General features: G+C 55.8%; 5 protein-coding genes across 5 annotated transcripts, besides 2 other annotated features; 2 read left to right on the top strand and 3 right to left on the bottom strand.

Moving 5' to 3' along the window:
* Positions 1-1801: part of a sequence feature (possible transcribed region) that runs on past the window's edge.
* Positions 65-1861, top strand: CYME_CML069C (hypothetical protein; the record flags this gene model as incomplete). The annotated part of the gene is made up of 1 exon (XM_005536669.1): positions 65-1861. The coding sequence occupies one exon, from the start codon at positions 65-67 to the stop codon at positions 1859-1861; it is 1797 nt and encodes a 598-aa protein (XP_005536726.1).
* A 995-nt stretch (positions 1862-2856) lies between these two features.
* Positions 2857-4077, bottom strand: CYME_CML068C (hypothetical protein; the record flags this gene model as incomplete). Its single annotated transcript, XM_005536668.1, has 1 exon — positions 2857-4077. The coding sequence occupies one exon, from the start codon at positions 4075-4077 to the stop codon at positions 2857-2859; it is 1221 nt and encodes a 406-aa protein (XP_005536725.1).
* Positions 4078-4655: 578 nt separating this feature from the next.
* Positions 4656-5584: a sequence feature (possible transcribed region).
* Positions 5585-7925: 2341 nt separating this feature from the next.
* Positions 7926-9251, bottom strand: CYME_CML067C (hypothetical protein, conserved; the record flags this gene model as incomplete). The annotated part of the gene is made up of 1 exon (XM_005536667.1): positions 7926-9251. The coding sequence occupies one exon, from the start codon at positions 9249-9251 to the stop codon at positions 7926-7928; it is 1326 nt and encodes a 441-aa protein (XP_005536724.1).
* Positions 9252-10198: 947 nt separating this feature from the next.
* CYME_CML066C (similar to phosphate starvation-inducible ATPase PhoH) lies at positions 10199-12421 on the top strand (the record flags this gene model as incomplete). The annotated part of the gene is made up of 1 exon (XM_005536666.1): positions 10199-12421. One exon carries the CDS (start codon positions 10199-10201, stop codon positions 12419-12421), a length of 2223 nt encoding a protein of 740 aa, XP_005536723.1.
* CYME_CML065C (probable arginine-tRNA-protein transferase) lies at positions 12418-14064 on the bottom strand (the record flags this gene model as incomplete). Its single annotated transcript, XM_005536665.1, has 1 exon — positions 12418-14064. The coding sequence occupies one exon, from the start codon at positions 14062-14064 to the stop codon at positions 12418-12420; it is 1647 nt and encodes a 548-aa protein (XP_005536722.1).
* Between the last annotated feature and the right edge of the window lie 2472 nt (positions 14065-16536).

The raw sequence follows: 16536 nt of genomic DNA, 5'->3' as shown, positions 1-16536 counted from the left end.
CACTGCGCGCGCACGCGCCCTCAAGCAAGTCGCTGTGCCGAAACTGCCTTGGCGTTCATAAAGGATGGAGGAGCTTCTTAGAGAGCAAGTATTCAATGCTATTGTTTCATTCCTTCAGAGAGAAAGGTTACCTGCAAGCGCAAATCTTTTGCGATTTGAAGCTTGCCAGGTAACTGCACCAAGTACCGACAAGCTAACAGGCAGCAGGTCGGGTGGTGTTGCGGCAGCAGTTGCGGGTTCCCGGTCACTTCCCAGTCAGGATGAAGGTGGTGGCGGAACCGCTTTGGAAGGTGTTTCTGGTCGAAGTACGTTGCGATTCGCAGCGGGTACTGCGAACAGTCCTGAGCCGTTGGAACTTGATCCATTTCTTGTCGGGAGCGCGGTTCTCTACGGGGTGGAGGAGGCGCTGGCGCTCGAGCTCTCCGCTGAGCGTCTCTTACAGGCGCTAGATGAAGCCAGCGCGGTGCGCAAACGAAGGCGTCGCTTCTTTACGAGCGAGGTAAGCACGAGCACTGCTGCTGTTGACCACGCCCGGGACGAACACATGCGCCCAGCTTGCTGTGCAGTTCATGCGGCGCTAGCGAGAGCTCCTGGGTCCCTTGGGAGTGCACGAGAAGCGGCACTGGAGTCACGGGGCTCTTTGTTGGCTGCAAACTTGCAAGTTGCCGAAGCTACATCTTCTGATGAAGTTCGATATGAAGTCGGATCTGGCGCTTGCGCCTCACCCGAATCAGGAAGAGTGCATGCGGACCCCGCGCAACCGCATCAAGAGCGTACGTCGCAGCGCGGTTGTACCGGTCGACTGGAGAACGACGGGAGGCGAGGAAAGCCCCAAATGGCCGTACCAGCCTCAAATCTCCATAGCAACTCAGAGGATAGGCGCTCGACATTCCGTGTTTCCGAAACCTGTCAACTTGGTGAGGCACCATGCGAGCCCGCGGGCGCCACGGCATCATTGCGGCAGCTCGCTGAACGAAGGCAATCCTTCACTCGTGAACGACCGGATTGTGGAGGGATGCATGAAACATCGCCCCGATGCGTCTGCTCGAATGCAGACGGGGCTCAATCGTCTGAAACGCCGCAAAGCGCGGTAAATGAAGCGCACCATGCGGCAGTCGAAAGCGTTGCAGTGACGACAAGGGCAGCACATGCATCGCCAAGGGCGACCTCGGACACCACCGTTGCCGCTGCGGCTGTGGTCGATCATCCCGTTGCTGCTGTGCGCTTGCAGCAGAACGAGTCCGTTGCGGCAGAAGCCGCCAGAAGGCCGCCGAATGCAACCACCACCAGCACCAGCACCATCCCAGCAACCCTAACGACACAAGATAACGAGAGCAACGCTGGAAAAGCTATCGGGGATGCAAGCGTCGCACAGACGCGTTTGTGGCCGGGTCCCGGTACATTACACTTCATGCGACACAGCGATATGTCGAGTACAAGCTCAGCTGAAGCTACGCCGACCGAGCCGCCGCCCGGACGTCTGCGGGCGAGTCCGTGCTCAGACGCACGTGCTACCGCGTCGACACTGCAAGCTTCTGTAGTTCCGCCCGACAATACCAGACGCGGGCGCGATACCCCAGCGATTGTGACACCGCCCGCAAGAAACGGGTCCGGAACGCGTCCCTCACCTGTCACTCCGGTGCTGCAAGGTGCCACGACGTCTCGTGAGCGCGCTGGGAGCTCGGCGCTTGCGGACGATCAGCAGTCCGAAACGCGAACAAGACCGGAACTCCCCGCAACACGTTTCGAAACGGGATTCAGCAAGGACAAACTGCGCAAGCTCCAGGATCTGGATATTGATGCATTTCTCACGAACAAGGTGTACGCACGACAGCGCAACGATCGTTCCCGCGTTTCCTAAGTACAAGTCAACTGTCCGATTGCTGGGTTCAAGGAAGCGCTGGGATCCAGGTCGCGTCTGATTTTGCGTAAGGACACTCTGCAGCTCGACTTGCTTGGGTCACGTTGTATGTACGGAGCCGTCCTGGTGCGGTTTGCATGAGATTTCGTTTCCTCGAGCCCCTGGAGACGCAATGATGCGTCGTTGCTCGCAGCCTGCGGATCGGATCCCAGGCACATAAAGCTGCACAATAGTCACTCACATTTGGTGATGATGGGCATCGTCAGGGCATTCGCCTTCGTACCCAGGGAACACGGACCTAGTAATAAACGAAATGCGTCGGATCTGATACAACTCCGAATGGAGTAGTTTAGGCGCGATGCTCGAAGGCACGGCAATGCCAATGTGTTCGCCGTAGCGCCGTAGATCAAGTCGGGCTACAAGTCGCCGTCTCTCGGAGATCGCCCAGTCGCCCGCTTGGTGCGGAACCAAGACTCGGTCACCGAGCAGCTCGTTGAAGTGACCTATCATGCAGATTGTCGGACGCGTTCGTAAGAAATCCCAGCACAGCTGCGTCTTCAGTACTAGATGAGGGCGCGCTCGGGAGCAGCCTGCTCCGAGCATTTTCCTATGCCGCTCACCCGCAGGGCATAGCTGCGATTGCTGGACCCCTTTTTTTCAATGCATCTGAGGAGCAATCGCGCATATCGAACGCTACTGTGACTGGGGCGCTCGCTCCAAAACCGTACAAGCAACCTCGGTCCTGAATAGGAGCCCTTCACACCGGCGCCCGCAAGGAGATGCCAAAGCCGTTCTGGCTCAGCGGTCGTCCGCAGCTGCGCTTTGGGCGCGTCTACAGGCACTCGGCTCCCGGAGTATCGCACGAACGAGCCCTTCTCTTCAACGCAACGTACACGTACTGGACACGAGTAGATTCTGGAGGTCTGGTACGACGCCTGAGAAAAAATACACGTACAAAACGCATTCGCTCCCAAGCGGTGCCGTATCAAGCCGCTTCATGTGCTGTACTCAGACGACGGTAGTGCGGATTCGGTGACCCCGCCGCTTTCCGCAAGAATGCGCTCAGCCTTGTCGGAAACTTCTTGATTCGAAGGTCGAATACGGGCTGTGACAATTTCGCTTTCCAGTGGCTCTCGCGCTGATAACGTCCGCGATCCTACTGCTGCATGTACTTGCTGTCGGCTTTCAGGCCGCATATCTATGGCTTTGGTGACATCGCGCCCAACCGTGGGTAACTGAAGGTATGGATTCTCGATAGGTCGGTACCCGGTAGCCCGAGCACGCGCTAATGCGTTCTCCACTTGTAATCGCTGTTCATTGAGCCTGCGCAACTTGTCCACTTCCGATTCGTTTTCCGGAGCGGCGTAGACTGGCGTATCCATATAGGTGTGCAGCGGTGGGAACGGCGGCATCCATCGTTCGATGCATGCACCATGTACTCGAGCCTGTTCAGGGTTCTGTTGTGCATCAGCATTATCTCCAGCACTCTTGGAGGGTAGCGTCGCATCTGCGATTCGGCTTCTCTCGTCTGATGAAGCGTCTGACGCTGTGACGGTTCCGGATTCCTTCACGACGCCGCTGCCGGGCTCGTTGGCACTCTCTGGCTTGAATTTTATCGCCTCAGAATCACCTCTCTCTTCACCGTCACCTGCAAGGCGTTTGTCCCACATCAGTCTGTTGAGATCCAGAAGACAGTCGTCGGTAGCGAGCTCATCTTCACGAGCGTCCGCGTCCGCGCTCCATGCTGCTTCGAGAGCACTGGGCTCCTGGGTCTTGCGCTCCACATTCCGCGGCAAACGCCGTCGCGGGAACGGTTCTAAATCACGAGGTGGTAGCAGTTCTTCGATTGCGGCGTACTGTACGAGGCTCGACACGCGAAAGCTGTCACCTCCGCACGGTGCGATCCAGTCGTCCAGTGTTTGGAGCACGTCCAGAATAGTAACCTGCGATCGTCCGCTGTGCTCGGCCAGCCTTGCGGCAATATATCCGATGCGTTGAATAAATGACTCACAGACGTCAACGATGACTTCGCAGCTCTCTCTGGTTATATAGAAGAGCGCTTTCCGGCGCAGTCGGGGCTGGGTTAGCGCGCGTGCACGTACGCCCACGATGGCGGCGCAAGAAAGACGCAACGCGGCTCGGGCGAACTCATCCGGTGTCGCGCTAGGAGAACTCAGTTTTTGCGCACGAGCGCCGGGTATTTCATGCGAGCGCATAGCCCTAGACCTGCAACACCCGTGAAGCCAGAGAACACCGCATCGTAGACTAAAAACGATGATAGTGGAATCTCGGTGACGCAAACGCGTCAGTGCGCAAGCAATCAACGTCCGCTATCTGTACAAACCAGTACAAGAAGGACATAGATCGTGCGCCAATGCCCGAGACTTGTTCAGCGTACGAGTGTTCTTGGACGGAACGTTGACATGGTGGTGGTCAGGGAGCCCGCGTTGAACGATAGGTGTCGGCATGCTTTAGCGCGCGGTAGCGGCTCTCTGAGGCGACGCTGCGAAGGTCGCTTTGGAGCGGGGCCTCGTTCATGGAATCACGAGCATCGCGATGCAGCATGTGCAATCAACGCGGCACCTAGTGGTAGAGCACAATGATGCACCGCGGGTGCCTCGAGTATAGTCGGTGTGGTTCCATAATCGAGCAAGATAATTATCGTTCGGCAATGCCCTAAAAGAATGGGTCCTGGAGTGTATATAAGATGCTTTAGACTTGGTGGATTGCTGACTCGGCCCGTACCAGCGCCCTGCTCCCGATGGGTCATTCCGTGCTCTCTCTGTTGGCAATCGATTTCTCCTCATCGATAGACTTGAGCGTTTCAGCACAATGTCTAGACTGTGTACGGAACGATCACCTCAAAGAATGGTTCCACACATCGCCGCTGGACGCGCAGGAAGCACGTGACTCGTCCATATGCTGATCGAGGCGTTCGGGTCTCGGTGCAGCGAGCGCCTGCCTGCGTTGTTGCTCGTCGACTCGCACTGTACAGGGAGGCCCGCCTTTGATTCCCTCGCAGTCTGGCGCCCGCCCAGCGTACCGTGCACCATCTCGTGCAGCTGGCTCTGTTTCACGATTGGCTTCTCGGCGAGCATCGCTGCGCACACCCGCTCGTGATGCTTCCGTATCGTCGCGAACGCGTGCAGGGAAATCGCCCAGCTGCGATCCCTGTGTACTCGCTGGACGCTCCCGTCGAGGGCGCTGGTGTGCGACACGCGGACGCACCAGCACGTCCGTTTGCGTAGGCAAGCACCAATCGACGCGACTCCTCGGTCAATCGCTTCTCCAGCTTATCGAGCAAGTTGGCGACTGCTCGCTTCTAGCCTCCGTCGAGTCAAAGTCAGAGGCGACAGCAGCGCGGTATCGTGTGCACCTGCCACGAGATCATCCGCGAGCGCTATTTCGACGCTTCTTTACGATCTAGAGTGTAGCGTCCCTTTTAGCTTTCCGCATTGTTTCGGGCCAGTGAGGCCCGGGTGCAACGAGGACATCGGCGGCAGGGTGCGCCTCATGAAGCGCCCCGCAGCGATCTGCACACGATTGCTGGGCTAGGCTCGATACGTTTTGGCATGTGCGTTGCAGACGTATGGATTCCTGAAGCAGCGATGCGACGCAGCAACTAGCCAACGCGTCCACTCGTCAGCAGACGCTGGGAGGCGACTGTGCAACCCTCAGGTTCCACGACCAGGGCTCATCGCATCTGCTGCAACGAGCATCACTTGTGCTGTCGCGTGCAGGTTTGATCGAGACGCTGAAGAGAAACATGAACAGCTGGCATCCCTGCGTCCACAGCTCGTACGAATCGTTGCGTGACGAGATGTGTCAGGGCACGGGAAGCGGAGCGAGCGTTCCTCGCGTAACAGGCTGCACGTTCCGTCATGACGTCCCGCATTTCGTGTCCTGGAGGATACTCCCGTTGATGCGGTTTTGTAGTGCGGCAATAACAACAGTTTCAGACTGGTCATTCCGCTCCAGCAGTTTTCCCTGGTTGTTCTTTAGCGTCCTCTTTCCGGAAGCGTTTTTTCGTCCTTGTCCAGTGCAGTTGTATAGTGTTCCATTCTTGCCCGCTTTTTTCCTGCTGCGATGTAATAGTATTGGTAGCTATTTTATATCTCCGTTTTCCCCCAGGGATTCAGATGCATCTGCTGGGCGGTAAGAGCGATGCTTGCGCTTTCGAACATTCCCTCCCGGGCACAAGCAGAACAGCAACAGAGCATTTCAGGGTTACGGGAGGTACAGAGCGACTGGTCGAAGACAGACGTGACGGATACGAACAACTCATCCATGGGTTCATGAGAGCAGAAACTGCGTTTGGCAACAGAGTAGGCAACTTTGACTGGCGGGAACGATGGGAAGCGGCTGCCAGGAAGAGCAGTTTGCCACGAGGTCCAGCTGCGTACTCCTTGGCCGCTCGCAAGGGATGAAAATCGACGTTGTCGGCGAAGCGCAGAAGAAAAGAAAGCGGGAAGAAGTAGCCACGAAGAATGCCTCAACAAAGGATAAGTTGTTGAATAAACCCGAACGTCTGGCGATTTACAGGATATTTTCGGAGATCACACAATTGCATCGCCGCATGTTTTCGAAATACTCGCCCATGTCCTCAACGAGAACAACCGTATGCAGCTCTTCGAATACCGATGTGCAGGTATACCATTGGCCCCGAATGACGTCTCTTCGAGTGAGACGAACCAAGCTCCCTCATATCACAAGCGTTCGCACTTCAATGCAAGGTCCATAGTGCATCGTTCAAGGCGCGATGGTCTTCCATAGAAGCGGGCTTTTTCATTGTCCATCCGTGTCGCTTCATTATCGGACATATCAACGGGAAGAATCGTCCACATCCTGTCGCTTCGCTGATAGCGTTTCCTAGAGATCCTTCAGAACGGAATGGAGTCGACTAACGAGGAGAATATCGCGTACATAGTGTTCGATACTTGCTGGATTTAGAGCCCGGCGTTCATCATAGGGACTACGAGACGGGTCTGTTATCCACCTGCTGAGCGTGGAATGATTCCCTTGTAGAAGTATGGACGTTTTCCGAAGGTAGCAGTGACTGCATGAAGCCGTTCTGCAATCTGCCTCCAATGCTCGGGATATCCCGTTCGTCGAATACCGGCTTGAAAAGAAACAAATTCTGATGAATGCGTATTTGTGCGGGCATTCCAGAATTCGCCGGGCTGAGTATACATCCGACTGCGGCATCGATGATAAACCACACACAAGCTTGCCACTCGTCAGAATCCCCAGCGACGCACAGCAGCGTTCTATCCGCTTACACGGTGATAGCCGGCAAATGTTCAGAGTACTTTGTCTTGAACGCGTTCCCTGACTTGCCGAGGCCTGCTCGTCTAGCTGATATACCGCCTGGTTGCTCATTACACGCCCTTCATGATCGGCGCCCAGGTTCATGCGCCCGCCACGACACTAGCGTCGTCTTTCATGTCGAGAAATTCGCGGTAAGCAAGGCGACACGAGCGTTCCAAGTTGATTCTCAGAGCATGTTTCACGATTTCCAAATCTGGGACGTCATCGAAACCGTAGGGCACCGATCCGCGATCCCAGTCCTACTCTTCGATCCCGGCCTGCGTGCCTAGGAGACGTGGTTCCTGCGCCCTCCCCGTCGTTAGCGCGGAAAGTTCCGTGCCATTCGCAGCTGGCAGTCGACCAGTTCAGGCTGTCGTTCTCTCCCGAAGGCATGAACGGCTTAAAGCCCGCCCTGTGTCGCTCCATTATGTGCGCACAGATAAACTCCCGATATATACATTTATACACGAGGATACAACGAGCAGCTACGAACGCACCCAATCACATACAGGTCGCGCTTGGAAGAGCATCCTTCAAGGATCCCGCCTCTAATTCGCAGTATTGCTGGCTATTTCAGCATTGCGTGCTTCAGATCATGTTGATCGGAGACTCACTGTAAAACCCACTGGGTGTCATCCGGAATACCGCTCATGTAAACGGTTTCTCGCCCTAGTCTCGCACCGCATGGCACTTCGCTCTTCAAGCGCGAGAACGCTACATGAATACGCCTCACAGATCTATTTGTAGTGGTGCACCGCTATCCGTGCCGTGCCCTCGGTTCTTTCCAGGCACGAATGATCGCACATTGACGAATCACCTCAATTTCTACCCGCTCGAAACCAGCGCTCTTCACAAGCCACTCAAGTTCTTTTGCATCGAAGAAGCGATACCCGGCGCTCGGGCTAAGCAGACGACCTTCACGGACCGCGAGTCCAAACGGCGACGTCGACCACAGGAATGTCGTTGCCAGAAAACGACCGGAGCCTGGCCCCTTGCTGGGCCGCAAAATCCGATACACTTCATGGAGTCCGTCCTGGACGCAGGGCCAGCAGTGCAACGCAGCACCAGCGTGAATACAGTCGATAGACTCATTGGCGAAAGGTAAACGCTCCACGTCAGCGCGAATGATGCCAGTGATACGATCAGACACAAAGCCGCCACCGATGCGTTCAGGTAGCGGCTCGCGCTCCGCTCGTTCGACCAACTCGCGCAGCATTGCCTCTGAGTAGTCCACAGCGATGACGTGGTCAAAATCCCCGCTAGCCGCAAGGCGACGAGTAAAAAGTCCGGAACCACAGCTTAGATCCATAACGCAGTTTGCGCCCTTGAAAAAGCTCTGAACGATGCGAAACTCAGCATCGGGGCCGGGAAATCCCGAAGATCGGAACTGGTCTCGCCACCCACGCTCGTACAAAAAGGCGACGAAAGGGCTCTGGAAGAGGTCTCGACGAAGTTCCACAGAAGGTCCTCGAGGACGTTCATCTACGTTGTAGCGGAACCTTTGCGGTGTCAGGTCCCAAAAGCCGCCACCTCTGCTCTTTTCGCTGACCTGAATCCAGCTCGCCTCGCCGTGACCGTTCGGGCAGCGCAAACGATTAGCGCTATCTAGTTCCAGCGGCGCTCTGCACTGCACACACGCAAGTTTAACCTTTTCAGTTAGTGTTTTAAGCTTTGCTTCTATGCTAGGTTGGTAGACGCCGGTACGGGCCTCGTTCGCGTCTCGTGCAGTCGCAGCCTGCCCATACTGCATAGACACGTGGCCACCTGGAACAGCACTGTTCAACGCAGGGTAGCGGCTGTGCAACGAAGTCTCGAGTGCACGTGCACTCCCAGATAGAAACGGGCTTCCCCTTGCGGCACTGAAACGACACTTGCGCCAGTTGTCCGCGCTCAATGCGGGACGCCACGGACGCGGCCAGTGGCGCTGCCTAGTGTACGACTCTCTGCGCTGGACAGCGCCAGTTGCTCGTTCACCACCGGGTGCGGTCGACCACACGAAAGCTTCATTGGCTCGTTGTAGGTCTGGATCACTCGCTCCGTCTAGCGTGCAGGGTTTCATGGACCGAGCCTCAAGTCTCATCATCGTTACTGCAAGAGCGCGTGATGTCAATGATGCGGATTGAGGCGCAGGCGCAGTGAACGGGTCATTCGATTCTGTATATATCTGGTACAAACGGTCACAGCTTTCCATACTGCGCGCGGCGACAACGTGCGCCGCTCCCCGGTATGCGTCATGGTGCGCGTCGGTGAACGTTGCAAGTTACCACGGTATTGACGCTCGCAGCCGCCTTCAATGGCCTAAAATATGATTCTGTTCAAAAGGTCTGCGAGCTCTATGAGGTCCAGAATGATCACCACGTCGGAATTCAGCGAGCATATGAATCAATGAGGTGCGCTGGCCAGACTCCGAACACACCATGCTAGATACGGGGTCCGCCCTAGCCTTTGGTACTCGAAAGGGCCGCGTCTTCAGGAACAAGATGCATGACGTATTCGATGGAGGTTTCTTTGCGCAGAGTCGTCAATCACAGGGTGCGCACTGGTTATCGACGTCGCCAGAAACAGCCATCGTGCCGCACCGGACACCCAAGATCCGCAAAACACCACCAATACATAGCACTGCCTAGGGGCATCGTATTTCACTCACCGCGCGTTCCTCGTGGTGAAGCGCCCTCGTACATCACGCTATGCACAACGCCGGGAGCGCACGCAACGGACTTGCAGCGTGTTGTGGCTGGCGAGCGCGCAACGTCATGCGAATGTCCTTGATGTACAGGTTCATAATCCAGGCGCGAAGATGCGAAGCTCGTCACCCGACAGTGGTCCATGCGCGCGCTTCAGCGATTCGTTGCCGAGGCTTGTGTGTGTGTGTGTGCTCCTCTTGAAGTAGGGTACGCACGTTGCACGCCTGCCCGCTGCGGGCACGCAGACTTCTTCTTGCAGTATAGAAGCACTTTAGAAGCTTTGTCTTTTGGCAGTGAGCCTCAGTAACTGCGGAATTGAAAAGCGTGCTCGTGCGAAGGCACAACGATGGCTCGACCGCTGATTGCGTACAGCTGCACGAGCGTACACGGAGGTCAAGCGGTGCCGTTCCGAAGTACAAGCCCGCTTCCAGGTCGGGGCCTCCGCAGCCGAACCCGGCACTCCTGTCGCACATTCACGCGTCCTGGACACGTGTACGCCTCGTCTGGTCGAGGCGGTGGTCCCCGCGATATGCGCTACATCGGTCGTGCAGTTGCGCTGCACGGCGTGGTTCCGGTTGGCTCTGGGGTCGGGTTCGGTGGCATTGTACAGCAGTACCGTGAACGTTCGGCACGAAAACGCGGACCAGAAGCAGCAGAAGATGTCGCCTCCGCTAGCGCAAACGGGGAGCAAGGGATGCATCGAACACCGCCGATTCTCCTCGGGCGCCGGCTCTACGTCCTGGATACGAACGTTATTCTGCACGACTCTTCATGCCTGTGGCGGTTTGGTCATCACGATATTTGTTTGCCAATCACCGTTCTAGAAGAGCTGGATAAGTTTAAGCGTGGGAACGAGGAGATTCATTTTCACGCTCGAGAGTTTCTGCGGATGCTCGACGAAATGACTATACTTCACAGCCGTGCTGCGCGGAACGACCAGCCTGCCGCAGAATCGAAAGACTGCGCAAGCGCGCACCTGCGGGGGAGCAAATTTTCCGCGCGAGATGGTTCCGGGACTGGAGACTGGAATCTTACGGCCGCTTCACCGTCTTCTCGAGACTGGTTAGTTCAGGGCGTCCCGCTGAACAAGGAGAATGCCGAGCACGGATCGGTGCGTATTTCGCTCCATTGCAGAGATGCTCGCATGGAGCGCCTTTTTTTCTACGACAGCCCCGACATGCGGATACTGGCTTCTGTCCACGCGCTTGCTGTTGCAGAGTCGGCTGAGCCACCAACGTGGACGCCGCCTCCGGAGGAAGGCGAGCTCACCGATTCCGTGTATGGATCGGTGTTGCAAACAAACCATGCGGGCCAGCGGTTGCTTTACGAGCGTGTGGTCCTAGTCACCAAGGATGTGAACCTGCGCATGAAGGCTCGTGCGTTGGGCCTCCATGCCGAAGACTACGAACAGGATCGGGTTGAGAGCATTAGCAAGCTATATTTAGGCCAGCGACTTATCGAAAACGTACCGAACGAACTGATCGAAGCGCTAGTTGGGCGAGCAGAAGGACTGACCGCAGCGGAGTTCACTTCGCTCATGCGATCACACGCCAGTGCATGTTGTGCTGAGAAATCCACCAACGATGTCGGATTTGTTCCATCAGAGACCGCGCGGAGCGCTATACATTGGCTCGGACAACAAATCATGCACAAGCGGAGCCTCGCGAACCCAGCAGCGTCAAAAGAGAATGATGTCGCACCCGACGGAACTTGCGCACCGCAAGCAGCAAGTGCTGCTGCTCCTGCTGCTACTGCTGAAGATTCGTTCGCAATGAAGCCCCTTCCGAACGAGCATTTCATCCTTCGAAATGCGTCGAGCTCGGTGCTTGCTACATTCGCGATGTCCAAGGATTGCGGTGATTTCACATTTCAGCGAGTTGATCGAGTCTCAGCATACGGAATCATGCCGCGTAACGCGGAGCAAACCTTCGCGCTGCGCGTCCTATTAGACCCATCGATACCGCTGGTCACCATATGCGGCGTCGCTGGCACCGGGAAAACCCTGCTCTGTCTGGCTGCCGCTCTGGAAATGACGAGTCGCGGCTTTTACGAGCAGATATTCGTCTCGCGACCTATTGTCCCATTGGGCAACCGCGATGTCGGCTTCCTCCCAGGCGACTTGGACGAAAAACTCGCGCCCTACATGCAGCCACTCTACGACAATCTCGGCGTCATCAAAGCTGCGCATTTGCACACCAAAGATAATGGCAAAGTTGTGCCCACCGCGCGCAGCCGCGAGATCGATGATATGATGGCAAGCGAGCGGATCAAAATCGCGGCCCTGGCGTACATCCGAGGACGATCGCTCAGTCGTACGTTTCTGATCGTGGACGAGAGCCAAAACCTAACCCCACATGAGGTCAAAACGATCATAACCCGAGCTGGCGAAGGGACCAAAGTGGTTCTCTGCGGCGATCTTCATCAGATCGACAACCCCTATGTTGATGGACATAGCAATGGTCTCTCTTATTTGATCGAACGAATGAAGGGACAATCACTTTATGCACACGTAACATTAGAAAAAGGCGAACGTAGCGAGCTCAGCAAATTGGCAAGCGAGCTGCTCTAGGAAAACACCTGCCTTGGCGGAAGGTATATGATTCGTTCCAAGAAGCTGGGAGGAACCATTGCGGCCAAGCGCTGCAGAGCCGCACGGATTCGCTCCCTGAGCTCGACGGTTTCCACGCTCGACAACGGCTGTGGTGCCAATGCCGCGGAGCAACCCGAAGCGTCCAGCAGCCAAACCAAGACTTTCTCGAGTCGGGCGTCGGCGGCTCGTGAATGACGCTCCTCCACACCACGAACGCCAACACCAGGAGCACCGTTCGCATCATCCGTAGCCGTAGCTGCTCTGGATCTATTGCAGAAGCCAACGCAATGCTCGTCCCGATCGAGAGCGTCACGAGCAACATTCGCGAACGGTTGCCATCGAAAGCAGTGACCACAAAGAAGTTGCGCCTTGCGAAAGGAGACCTTGTACCGCATTTTGCTACAGCTATGGATGTAGTACCCAAGGTAATAATGACTGGCGCCCAGGTGTGTCCATGCCAGTTGGATTTCACATAACGCGGCAAATATGCCAGGCGATAAACGAGACGGAAGGTCAGGATCGTAGAAACAGTACTTGCTCGATAAATAACCCGGTAGCATGTCGAGAACGCTCACAATGACAAGCACATCATCGATGTAAAAATGGAGATGGGAGACACCGAGTCGCCGACCTTTTCCGTCGTCGTGAAAAGGATGCTCGACGAGAAAACGACTATATCGATCTGGCTTGAGCTCTTCGTCTGTGTCGCCGTGGACCCGCCGTTGATATTTGCAATATAAATGAAAAGCATCCTCGCGATACGCTGCTGGGAGCAACTCCATCCGGAGTACCGGTTTCGAGCGAATGGGTTTATCGGGCAGTTCCGCACGAGCGCATGGATTCCTGGAGCTTCGGCATTCCGTCTCTGTAGCGCTCTGCGTCAGACTATCGTAAAGGTTCACGTGTCCGTTGGAGACCTCCATCCTGGTGATCCCCAACTGAGCTGCACCTCGATCCCAGAGACGGGCTGCGAGTTGCTCTGCTTCTTGCGTCACAAAAGTTCGATGCTCGTAAGCGAGTTTCCAGGCGATGGCGGTGGTGAAATGGGCGCCTCCACTCACTTGCCGTCTTTTCACCGGGACTCGCTGCAGAGACGGTTCCAGGTGTATTCGCAACTGCTCCAGACGGTCATCAACGGGTTTTGGGGCCACAGGCTGCAGTTCGGTCTTGTTCAGCTTTGCGCTAGGTAATGGTTTCGCGCTCTCCAAATTGGAGCTAATGGTCAAACCGTAGAAAATGAAACAACGTTCTGCGAGGTCGCCTTGCACCGAGACAAAGTTTTGCCAGCGTCGCAGCACGCGTCGTTGAGAGCGAGTCAGTTCAAAATCCCATAGCGGCACTCGAACAGCGTACTGTGGACAGCACCCATGATCGTTATCTGGATAATACAAGAAGCAACCAGAACGGCGCCAACCATGGTCCATGAGCACGCGGTAGTCCTCGAGGCGAAGGCGATGCGCCCACAGCGCTCCCCGGAGACGCCGCCTTCGACGCTCGGTATGCGCTGCGAGACTCCCGCAGCGCTCTCCTTCAGTATTATCTGTACATTGCTCATTGTCACCACAATACCCACAACGACTTGAATCAAGAACGTTACCAAAGTCTTCCAGGACACTCGACATAGCGGCGCCCAGAACACTGACCGAACATTTTCCAGCGCTACGGTACGCGCACGTGTGTGGAGATTGCAGCTCGAGCCGATGGCGGCGCTTGCGCAGCTGGCAGGAACGCGCGGTGGACAGCGCCCAGCCTGCTGTCCGCATTGCAGTCCTTCGTGCTTTGCACGTGAGGCGCCATCTTGAGCTCTCGCTGGATGCCGTTCCGATGCTTGCATGGATTGAAGGCCAAAGGCACTATCCAAGCGTGCAGTTTTACGGTATATGCATGAATGTCGAATACTGGGACACGATGATCGTTCACGGATAGGGTAGGATATTGTTCCAGGTATGTATATGTCCATGTTGGTCCAGGTTTGATGCATGGTCGACGCGTACCGTACCAGCGCCCTGCCCCCGATGGGTCATTCCGTGCTCTCTCTGTTGGCAATCGATTTCTCCTCATCGATAGACTTGAGCGTTTCAGCACAATGTCTAGACTGTGTACGGAACGATCACCTCAAAGAATGGTTCCACACAACGCCGCTGGACGCGCAGGAAGCACGTGACTCGTCCATATGCTGATCGAGGCGTTCGGGTCTCGGTGCAGCGAGCGCCTGTCTGCGTTGTTGCTCGTCGACTCGCACTGTACAGGGAGGCCCGCCTTTGATTCCCTCGCAGTCTGGCGCCCGCCCAGCGTACCGTGCACCATCTCGTGCAGCTGGCTCTGTTTCACGATTGGCTTCTCGGCGAGCATCGCTGCGCACACCCGCTCGTGATGCTTCCGTATCGTCGCGAACGCTTGCAGGGAAATCGCCCAGCTGCGATCCCTGTGTACTCGCTGGACGCTCCCGTCGAGGGCGCTGGTGTGCGACACGCGGACGCACCAGCACGTCCGTTTGCGTAGGCAAGCAACAATCGACGCGACTCCTCGGTCGTTCGCTTCTCCAGCTTATCGAGCAAGTTGGCGACTGCTCGCTTCTAGCCTCCGTCGAGTCAAAGTCAGAGGCGACAGCAGCGCGGTATCGTGTGCACCTGCCACGAGATCATCCGCGAGCGCTATTTCGACGCTTCTTTACGATCTAGAGTGTAGCGTCCCTTTTAGCTTTCCGCATTGTTTCGGGCCAGTGAGGCCCGGGTGCAACGAGGACATCGGCGGCAGGGTGCGCCTCATGAAGCGCCCCGCAGCGATCTGCACACGATTGCTGGGCTAGGCTCGATACGTTTTGGCATGTGCGTTGCAGACGTATGGATTCCTGAAGCAGCGATGCGACGCAGCAACTAGCCAACGCGTCCACTCGTCAGCAGACGCTGGGAGGCGACTGTGCAACCCTCAGGTTCCACGACCAGGGCTCATCGCATCTGCTGCAACGAGCATCACTTGTGCTGTCGCGTGCAGGTTTGATCGAGACGCTGAAGAGAAACATGAGCAGCTGGCATCCCTTCGTCCACAGCTCGTACGAATCGTTGCGTGACGAGATGTGTCAAGGCGCGGGAAGCGGAGCGAGCGTTCCTCGCGTAACAGGCTACCTTTGTTTGTACGGATGTTTTGTATGACCAGGAAGGCAGACGTTCACTACAGGCTCGTCGTAGTCTCCCCTTTTGGGCAAGTTTTGAGGTCTGGTCTCCTGCTCGTGCTTTCGTGGTTCTCTCCTGTTCCTGTGAGCATGGAAATGGGTTCCTTTTGTTTCCAGCAGTCAGGCACCCCAGACAGCCAGGATCCCCGGCTTACATTTCTATACATTTTCCTTGAGTTTTTACTTTTGAAAATGAATGCTCTCGTTTATGCCAAGAGGTGCGGAGGTTCCCGGAGGAAAAAGGACTTGCGGAAGAAAGATGACATATGCCTTGTTGTCACAATTTGCGAAACGCTTCAGCGATTCGCAGGATGTAGCGATTATTACGCTTCACAATAGAAAACGCTCTTTCGATGGAGTTGAACCTCGGAGCGTACGGACGAATGGAAAGCAGCTCGGCCTCAACAGAAACGGCAAAAGTCCGAACCCAAGGCTAGAGGCCATATACCATGTTGCCTAATTGAAGGACGTCACTAGATGACAGGGGCAAGTCTTCAACGATTCGACAGAGTGTTTGGTACTGTTGTATGAGCCTTCGTTACGAGCGAAATCGAGGCAGGCGAATGAATCCACCACAGTTAGAACAGATGAAATCCTCGTTCTCTTCGAGGTCAATCGTATATAGAATGGGATATCTGCTTCGCGAATACCCGTATACGCTCTAACCATTTCACCCGAGGAAAGTCTAATCGACTAAAATAAACCGACGTTGCTCTGCTTCATACCGATCACAACGTTCCAGGGTTGCTGTAGGCGCGATTTCAGTGAAAGTTGATCTTGATCGAACTAGGACTTTTTTTGCGACGTTATTCCAGTGTTTGCAGGACTACACGAACAAGCTGTTGAGAGACAGAGACATCCGAGGTGGCTGCTATCGTTGATTTTGCTTTCCGTCAGGTGTTCAATGGTTTGTTTTATACCA

This window comes from Cyanidioschyzon merolae, chromosome 12 (assembly GCF_000091205.1).
Source record: "Cyanidioschyzon merolae strain 10D DNA, chromosome 12, complete genome".
NCBI lineage: Eukaryota > Rhodophyta > Bangiophyceae > Cyanidiales > Cyanidiaceae > Cyanidioschyzon > Cyanidioschyzon merolae.
Note: the sequence above shows the minus strand (reverse complement) of the source record. Positions and strands in the feature narration are given on the sequence as shown.